Source organism: Charadrius vociferus, unplaced genomic scaffold, assembly GCF_000708025.1.
Source record: "Charadrius vociferus isolate BGI_N301 unplaced genomic scaffold, ASM70802v2 scaffold15, whole genome shotgun sequence".
NCBI lineage: Eukaryota > Metazoa > Chordata > Aves > Charadriiformes > Charadriidae > Charadrius > Charadrius vociferus.
The window spans coordinates 10,299,124-10,308,418 of NW_009650064.1; the positions used below are offsets into that span (position 1 = coordinate 10,299,124).

The 9,295-nt window shown below is 37.6% G+C and overlaps 1 protein-coding gene across 1 annotated transcript in view; it reads right to left on the minus strand.

Moving 5' to 3' along the window:
* Positions 1–315: 315 nt before the first annotated feature.
* Positions 316–9,295, minus strand: part of LOC104292544 (carbonic anhydrase 3-like) — a 15,789-nt gene continuing 6,809 nt past the window's right edge. Inside the window, exons 3-7 of the mRNA XM_009891947.1 lie at positions 7,674–7,792; positions 6,752–6,844; positions 5,777–5,842; positions 4,750–4,905; positions 316–1,534 (exon numbers count right to left, since the gene is read on the minus strand). Of these exons, the coding sequence (XP_009890249.1) occupies positions 1,415–1,534; positions 4,750–4,905; positions 5,777–5,842; positions 6,752–6,844; positions 7,674–7,792 (554 nt within the window). The 3' untranslated portion in view covers positions 316–1,414. The remainder of the gene's footprint in view (positions 1,535–4,749; positions 4,906–5,776; positions 5,843–6,751; positions 6,845–7,673; positions 7,793–9,295) is intronic.

A 9,295-nucleotide genomic window follows, 5' to 3' on the forward strand; every position in this document is an offset into this window, starting at 1 on the left:
ACGAAGGAGTTGATTCACATGACATTACAAGAAAGCCACTGTCAGAATAGGGTGATCTCACTAAAAGAATACATGTGGATGTCTCAATGTAGCATATTTAAGATGCTATTTCCTTGCTTGCAGTCACATGAAATATTGTCAGTACTCTTGTAGTTCAAGCAAACATCTGAAAAAGATACTATCCATCATTGATTTCCATGAAGGTGTATTATAGAGGACATTGACAAGTCTTTAAAATTTCTTTAAAATTCTGTTAATTTTACATGTTTCTAAAATTGGAAAAAAACCCATACAGAACAAAAATTCTTAAGTAACTGTATTTATTATCGTTGGATTTTTTTAATGCAGAAATACTGTTATTTCAAGTATAGGCTTACAATCCTGTTTCATTGTTCTTTATGCCAAAACAAGAGACAAGAACACTCTGGTCAACTGCATTTTGATCAGGAGGGTCAAACTGTGGCTTCAGATATATTTATGCACAAATCTCATTGACAGAAGGATCATATATTTTTGAACATGAACTGAGAATCTGCCTCAAAAAGATGACTAAAAAGACTAAGAACTCTTAGTCTTTTAAGACAGTCTGCTGTCTTAACACTCTTTTTTATACAGAAAAGTCACTTGCACACATGGAGAAAATATATGTTCAGGATACAAAGGTCAAGCTCTCAAAACCCATGTCACTTTGATTGCTAAAACATTAAAATGCAAATTAGTCTTTTAATATGGACAACCAGTTGTGACACAAACAGAAACGGCTCTTTTCCTCCATTCCATAGTTTTAACTGCATATACCTCAGTGGATACAATTTTCAGAATAGACCTCTGTTTCACCTGTCCATTGTTTTAAGAAGTTAAAAGCTTAGCTCTTTATCAATGGCAATGAAGCAATTTTCTATCCTTTCATATTTTATGTGAGTATTGAATACCAAAAGAATGCTCTCATTTATTTCCAAGAATGCCTTGAGCATTAACTGGCGCAGCTCAGAGCAGGATACGGATAATGCTGAAAACAGCTACTGAAAAATAAGGCTTTATGCTGAAAACAATTACTTCTCTTAATTGCAACCTCTTTAGCATGGAATAAGGCAAGCATCAAGGGACATGTGGGCAATGGAAAATGGTTTTGTAGTTGTTAGTAGCATCTTCTTTCTTCCATTGTACTATGAACAACAGCTAATGTTAAAGCAGTTATGAAGAGCCAAAAAGATTCTCTATTTCTATTTTAATGGTAGTATTTGCCTAAGTAGCTCTTATCCTCTGAAAGTGAAATTCACATTTCACGATTCAAAGTTTTAGCCTCTGGGCCTACAGCTGCAGTTCTGTCTAAATGCAACAGAGGACACAAAACAAAACCATCTCTTAGTTCTAGAGGTGGCCGCACTCAGGGACACCCAGTGTGAGCCACGTCCTAGAGGAATGATGCGCTCACCATCCTGAAATACCGAGGCTGAGTCGGGCGCCAGTTATCAACCAGGGGGAGATCAGGTTCATTCTCGGCATTCTTGGATAGGCTGCGGAGCTTCGCCATCTGCAGGAGAGCAAAAATCAAAGTGTCCTGATGGAAATCCCTTGGGATCAAATCCACAGCCCAACAATTAAATGAAGGAGGCTGGCCCAGCCCCAGAAGCTGGGGAGAAAGCCTCCTTCAAAGTTGTGAAGATGTCCTTCACCCCATCACCACAAGAACTGCACTCATGTTTTTTTCCTAGCAGTAATATTCCTAGAAATAGTCAAAACAGAAAAAATGGTTCCTAGCTGAACAGGATTGTAAGAAGTACTGTCCTTTATGTGCTGTCTACAGAACTGTGTACAGTCATAGAAACTGTGAGAAGGCCTCAGAAAATGGAAGTAGAACAGCCTACGCCCTAATAAATCTCTCCTACTCTAACCCTGCCTTAGTATCGGATTGTTAAGAAGCCTCTGGAATGGCAAGGTGTCAAGGCTAAATTACAAACTAATAGTTAATTTCTGTGGTGGGTCTGTAGCACAGGATATATTCTGCTGCAGTCACACAAAAAAGTCCATTATTAATAACAGCAATGTAAATCTGGATAATGACTTGGTCATGGTTTCAAACAGTTCGTAAACAGGGTCTGCGGCTTGACTCTCTTTCGCCATTTTTTTTAACCAAGGTATGGGCTTTTTTGAAGAGTTCTGCCCATACTGTTCAAAACTGTATAATGCTCTTTCTCTACTGCTTCCTGATTTTCAAAGGATGCAATAGATATACCCACTTACAGATACATTATGTTCATTTGTTGTCACCGGCATGCACATTAGTCAGAAAGCATATCAGCTGTGATTCCGACATTTGACACTTCCCTGTTTGAACGGCTTACCATGAAAAGGATGCATACATTTTCCCTTGTGTACACTTGAAAATGTAGCCCCATGCATGGCACACATCAACTTTGTTCGCAACTGGATTCATTACGCTGATGTATCTACCTTTTACAGTACAGAGTTCAAGTCCAATAGAAGCAGAACTTCTGTCTGGGTTGTAAAAGCTGGGTTCACTGTGACTATACTAATTCCAGTTTATGGACTGAGCTAGCTCAGGCATCTCAACGTTGCTCTTCACTACATGGCTCAGAAGAGCCAGCTATGTCAATTTGCCTGAACAATGATGAGGTCACACTTATAACCAGTATAATATGCATCAGTGGGATTATTCATCTGAAACTAAATCTCGTTTTTCAGATGAAGAATAATTTGTATGGGAACAGGAAGACGTGAAAACAGTTTATCAGTTTTGTTAATACTGATAAAGTACTACTAGAGAAGAGATTCCTGGTTTTTATTATTATTTGTGGAAGATCGGCCCTACTTAGTTAAAAAAACCCCAAATGTATTCAGGCTGCAGCTACATAAAGGTGAAAAAAATAGTCTGCAATTGGATAAAGTTACTCCACAGTTAAATTCCTATCGTTTTATTAAAAGTAATCTGAGCAGCTAGGCCACCCACTCTACATCTCACTGGGATTTCTGGTGAATTGATTTTTCCTGCAGAGTACTGATTCACAGTGACTGCACTTATCCTTGTGGCTAATTTACTATTACCATCTGCCTGCAAAAGCATCCAAGCGATCCACTGTAAATGCACATGCACTTAAAATAATTACTATTAATGAGGCTGCCATGGTAGTACACTTTCTAGGATTAGAAATAATTGGTAACACAATCCTCTTTTACGAATACATTATTTAGACTACAGGCATTCTGGAGAGAGGAAAGTCTTTCTCTTGTATTTGTATACAGTACCTCACATACACTGCCAATTCTGCCTGAAGAGCGTTTATCTCAGGATAAGAGCCAACGTCCCATCTATACGTAGTAATTTCTTTTTTACCTTAAATACTCCATTTTTTCTGAAGTAGGACCAGCTAGAGGACAGTCTGTATCTTTGCCAAAACTCATGAACTTTAGATAAGCTGAAAAAATGCCATGACCCAAATACAGCAGTGATCAAAAAATCTTTTCATGAAGCTGGTCCAATGATGTGATTAGTTATTCCTTTAAAAACACATTTTAAATCAGAGATGTTCAGTAATGACTACACTTTTCCCAACAACATAGTGTTGATCTTCTGTAATATAAACCTCTAAGCAGTTTTATTTTGTGGAAACCAGCCAGAGCATATTTGTATTTTTCACACAAGTACCAGCTTCAAAATAGCCCATGTATTTTAATTTTTGGATGCGCAAGGAAACAGGAGGCAGAACAATTCAATAAGCCGTGAAAATTAAGCTGCAAGTTATATGAATACATTACCATATTTCATATTTTGCCAGCTAAGGTTCCCATCATACCTGAGTTCTATTCTTTAAAAGATAAAGAGACACATAAATACAAAGTACTAGGAAATAGATATTTTTTGTGATATATGCACATCAATCAATACAACAAAACACCGATCACCTTGAGAACCTAAAATGAAACGTCATGTGTCTACATTTAATATCTACATAGTATGTCAGTCACTTGATTAATGTTCATGTTCTCACTATCCTGGAGTCTTGAAATTTGTGATATCGTACCCTTATAGTCTGCTGAGAAGAGGAATAATCTCAGATGAGGAAACTGACTTGTGTGGTACGAGTAGAATCATAGGCTGAAATGTGATGAAAGAGGGCATTCAGATTTCTATAAATGGGATTGAGGGGGAATGAGGATTAACAAGAAATACGTCTTTGTGGTACGTGACCACAGAAGGCTTTCAAATTAACAAGAAACTATAGATATCTGATGCTGCTCCTGTCTGTGAAAATTTAGCTGGTATACCTTCTACAAACATGGGTATCAAGCACCTGATACAATACTTCCATAATTTTCTTGGTTACATGATGCCAAGAATCACCGGATGGAATCACCAATCTCGTTGAATTTGGATTTGAACCACCACGATGCCTGACATGGGCTAGGAAACAATGAGCCGTTCCAAGTACGGAAGGTCATCATCTCTGCTCAATTAGTTAATGTAGGAGTCATGCAGAGACAGATAAAGAGATGTGTCTAAGAGGCTGATTGCACATATTAGGTTGCAGACTGCAGTCCTCTGAAGACTTTTAAAGGTTCCCTATGGAGTCCCAAGGTAGCTTCTAAGGCATTCAGTTCTTCACTGTCCTTTTAATCATGCAATTTCTCACAGAATCCAATGAGCATTTTCCTTGTCAAAACAATAAGATCGGGTTATGGCATGTAACTAAGAAAAAGTGGGTAAAGTAGCATCTATTTGAAGTTTACCTGGTCTGAGCTGACTACGATAGGCTCTCTAAGAATAATCCAGGTGATGCACTCTTCACAAGGTGGAGTAGTGAAAGACCCATGGTATGTCCAGTAGTCATGAGATTTAGGAAAAAGAATTGAAGGATCAAAATTTGGAAAAGGAGCTTCTTTCCCCTGTGAAAAAAAACAACAAACAACACAACAAAACCAAACAGAAAACTCTTCAACAGCTCTAGTCAAGACTAGGTAAAGATGCAGCTCTGGTACAGAGAGTGACTCTGATACTTCAAAGGTACAAACTAAGGAAACTAAGCACGTAGCTACACAATACAGAATGACGCAGTGTAAAGATAAGTGGACGGAACGACCCTCACAGTAAAGCATGACACAGCATACAACTCCATAATGCTACTTCTTGTACCTGAGCTAACTCATGTGAAGCAGCGTCCCGTACCAATGTGCTTCCTTCATTTCTGTGCAGAAATACCCTCCCTCCTTTCTTATGGGAATTCTGCCTATCTATTGAATATTGGATTAGGTCACCATATTATGAAGTGAGACAGGTACTCTAGCTTTATAATATTTGTGCTAATAACAAACAGGACAGCCTATGAAATGTACACTGACAGTGTGATTCTTATCACTTATGTTATCTGAGATACAGATGTCTAGTCAGTGGCATTTCCAGAGGTCTATTAGGCAGCCTATTTCAAGACTGAATGGACCAATTTCCAAAGGTGCCTTTCTTTTGCCACTGACCACTGAGAGAATAAGACTCCATGCCTAATTTTTAGGTGAGTAGAGTTTGATGAGATGACTCTCATTTCCACAAAATGATAAGGCCCAGTAAAGCCAAAGAAGGCTCGTGTATAAATGGAAGAAAGGACTTTTCTTGTTAAGGAGAAGCTACCCATGGTTTTATTCACAAGTATATTCTGGCAATGTTGCAGAGCAGAATTTGAAAACTGGAAAGTCATACTTTATGTTTATTTTGTCCTGAGAATTTGCAGCAATCTTCCTACAATGAAAAGCCCAACACTGTTACCTTTGTTTTGATAGCATTAATTTCTTCAAGAATTCTCTTCATCTCTGGTTTGGGAGTTTTCCCTACCTGTAAAGAAGAAAGCATGAGCTAACCAAAGAGTTCTGCTCAATCAGTTTTCTTCTTTCTCCTATTTTTTTTATATGTGCACCTAAATATATATCAACTATGAAACTACAATGCATTAACCCAACCTACCCTCCCTACCATCTTAGTACGCTATGTCTTCCCTCTGTATCCTCTGTTTGTAGCTCAACAGATATTATGATCCAAATGAGGAAATGATATCAGCACAGAAACTCAGCATCATGGGTGATTTCACAATACAGCTATTCCTGTTGACATTAAATTTTAGCCTAACAAAATAAACAACTCTTCAGACTCAAGTGCAGAATTTGGAAAAAGTTTCTTTCTCGTTTAAAATTGTGATTTCATTGTCATATCTACTGTTTGCAATTGCTGATCTCAACACAGATGTCCATCCTTCTGTCTCTTAACAAGAAAAAGGAAAGGCCAATATTTCAGGCTAAGACTAAAAGGATTTTAAAAAAGGGTAAGTTATATGTATTGTCTGTGAGTTAGTTTTGCCTGGGAGAAAATTCATGAAAAGCATGGAAGCAGTATCTGTCCTTGAAATCTATCCATGATTAGCACAGAAGACAGCTGACTGCTACTGGTCAGAGGGCCACTTCTGACATTGCGTCCCCAAAACAGGGGCAAATACATCTGGATTTACAGCTTCCACTAGACACATAGTGACACAATAGCTGCTGGGACAAGTGTGTGTAGTATTGGATACCATCTGAAATAACATGACTCATGCTCTATAACTTGAAAAGCATGCATTACTGAAAGTCAAGCCCTTCAATGTGGTACGATCCCAAGAAAATACATTCAGAGGGTTTTGCTTTTTTAACCCTGTAAGAATAGAAAACACTGTAGTAGCAGTACAACGAAGGGCTGTGTGCTTTGACTTACTTGCAAAAATATGGCCAAAACAGCTATTCCATCAGTTCTTCTCACAGCATCAAGGTAATTACTGTATTTGGGATTCCAGTGTAACAAATGTAGCTGGAAAGAAAGAAAACCACGTTTAAAAAAATCCATTACCAAATAGCAACCCATCAGAGGCTGAATTTAGAGTTCTTCATATACATGAGAGAGTTTGGGGCAGCAAATAATGAGGATTGGGCCTTCCAAAAAAGAAAAAAGGGACAGCAATTCATATATGAGTTACATCAGCCATATATTACCATTTAGACTATGATTTGCTTTAAAATAAACTATAGGCATCTTAATAAGGAAGTTGACAAAAAGAACAGAAATCTCATCTTAAAGCTGAAGGACATAGAAAAGATGCTTAAGTAAGCAGGTAGAACATGCAGTTCAGAAGTCATCTCCTGATATGTGATTCATTTCCATTTGGCTTTCAAATTACAGCAATTCTAGCAAAGAGTCCATGTGAATGTAAGCTCTGTATATTTTTAGTCTACAGTTCTCATCTTCCCTTACAATCCTATAGTGGTAGAAAATCAAGGTAACACATTCTTCCTCCTTTCTGTTGCTACAATTTTATACTTCTGCTAGAATACTATACTTTGAGAATATTGTTTTCGTAAGTTTCATTGCTTCTCAGTAATTCACTCCTGTGTTTCAAGCGACGTTCATTTGAGAACATGGAAACTTGTTTCACATAGTATTTTTCTTTTCTTATGATGTGAGAATCACTTCAACCTGATTCACATTTATAAGAATTGATGGGATTAAGAAGAAAATGTCACAGATAAATAAATAGAGAGAACTCCTTGAAAAGCAAACGACAAATTTTGTCCCACCTAAACAATAATGACAAATGTTACTTTATATACCCTATTTTAAAATAAAACATGCTAAGCCTTACCTCTCCGGCGTATCTCACTCCATTCACAACATGCTCAGAGCCATGGTCATCAGATGAACCCCAATGAAAGTGAAGCTGACGCAGCCTGTAGACTCCTGGAAGTGGTCCACCTCTCAGCACTGCAATTGATAATCTGCATCAGCATTAGACTCAGATTTCTTCCATTTTTTCAAAAAGAAATGCATACATTTTAAAAATATTTACATACATATTTACATATTTACTGTACAGATGGTCTACTTTCTGAGAGTACTGAGTACCTCTTGGAAATCTGCACTGATTGCCCTTCAGGCAACCATCTTCAGCTATAGGCACTTACAGGCAGATGACAATTATTTGTGTCTCAGCTTCCATTATAGTCAATAGAGCTCATTGGTTTAATATAACTGCATAAATGTGCATCTAGTACCTTCTAGGATATGCCAAAGACACCTGGACAGAAGATGTGATACAAGATCTGTAGAAGAACTAGATTTTTCTAAACAGTATCTGAAGGCAAGGTGAAATACATTAGGTTATCAAAACTGGCATGAGATGCCTATGTCTGGGTAACTGAAGTAAGACCCTCATTAGAACAGTCAAGACTCTAGAGTACTTCTGCTTGCCTTAAGGTAGATGCTCAACAGATAGTGACCTGAATTGCTCCTTGGACTGCGTTGATTAAGAGTGACTCCATTTCTGTTGACTAGAATGGGAGTTTAGAGACATAATCCACCTACACATCCCACCACATAAAGCACATAAATTGAGGTGTCCCAATCTCCCCCTGACTTCCTTCCAATATCTACCTACATCAAAGCACACAAAAATAGCCATTATTAAGATGAACTACTGAAGTGCTAGATGATAAACAAATTCCCACAAAATGCTACAAATTTTGTCTCTTACTGCAGGCTATGACTTATTTGTTTAAAAACCTATGAAATTACTGATGCTGCTTCTGCTATAATGGCTGCTCCCTCTGGCTGTGAAAGAGGAGAAAGAAAACAGCAAATAAGCCAGAAAATCACTGAGAATACAAACTATTTTCCTAAAGAAAAGCTCATCCCGTGATGAACAATACCCTGTATTTGAAATAATCTTAATGTAAAGATAATGTACAAATGACATTATGTACCAAATCAAGGTCGTTTGAAAGGATCTCACAATAGAAAGGGAAGAACTTCTTCACATTCACCAACTACTAATTAATATTCAATTCTCATTCACTTTATTTGGAGATAGAAGTTACAGCATTTCTATAAACCATCCAGCAGTTCTCAAGAACAGGCCTTTATTTGCTAGAGAAAAATATCCTTAAATCTGAAAAGAAAAGGAATGAAATTCATGATCATCTCAAGAAATAAAGAACTAAGAGTATTCTTTACTGAACATTAAGAGCAAGCTGTTACTCTCAAATTCCTTTTACTTGTTCCCACAGACGTTCAGTACCGTGGACAATGCAGACACGGTAACAGTAGTAGCTGCTAAGGCCAACAATTCTCCATTAAAATAGATCTGTAACACCAAATAATCCAGTTTAAGGTAAAAACGTGTCATTATTTCCACTGATGGGCCATCAGCAGACATCTTCAACTGGGCATTAGGTGCAGCTCTGCAGCAGCTGTTGCCAACACATTCCT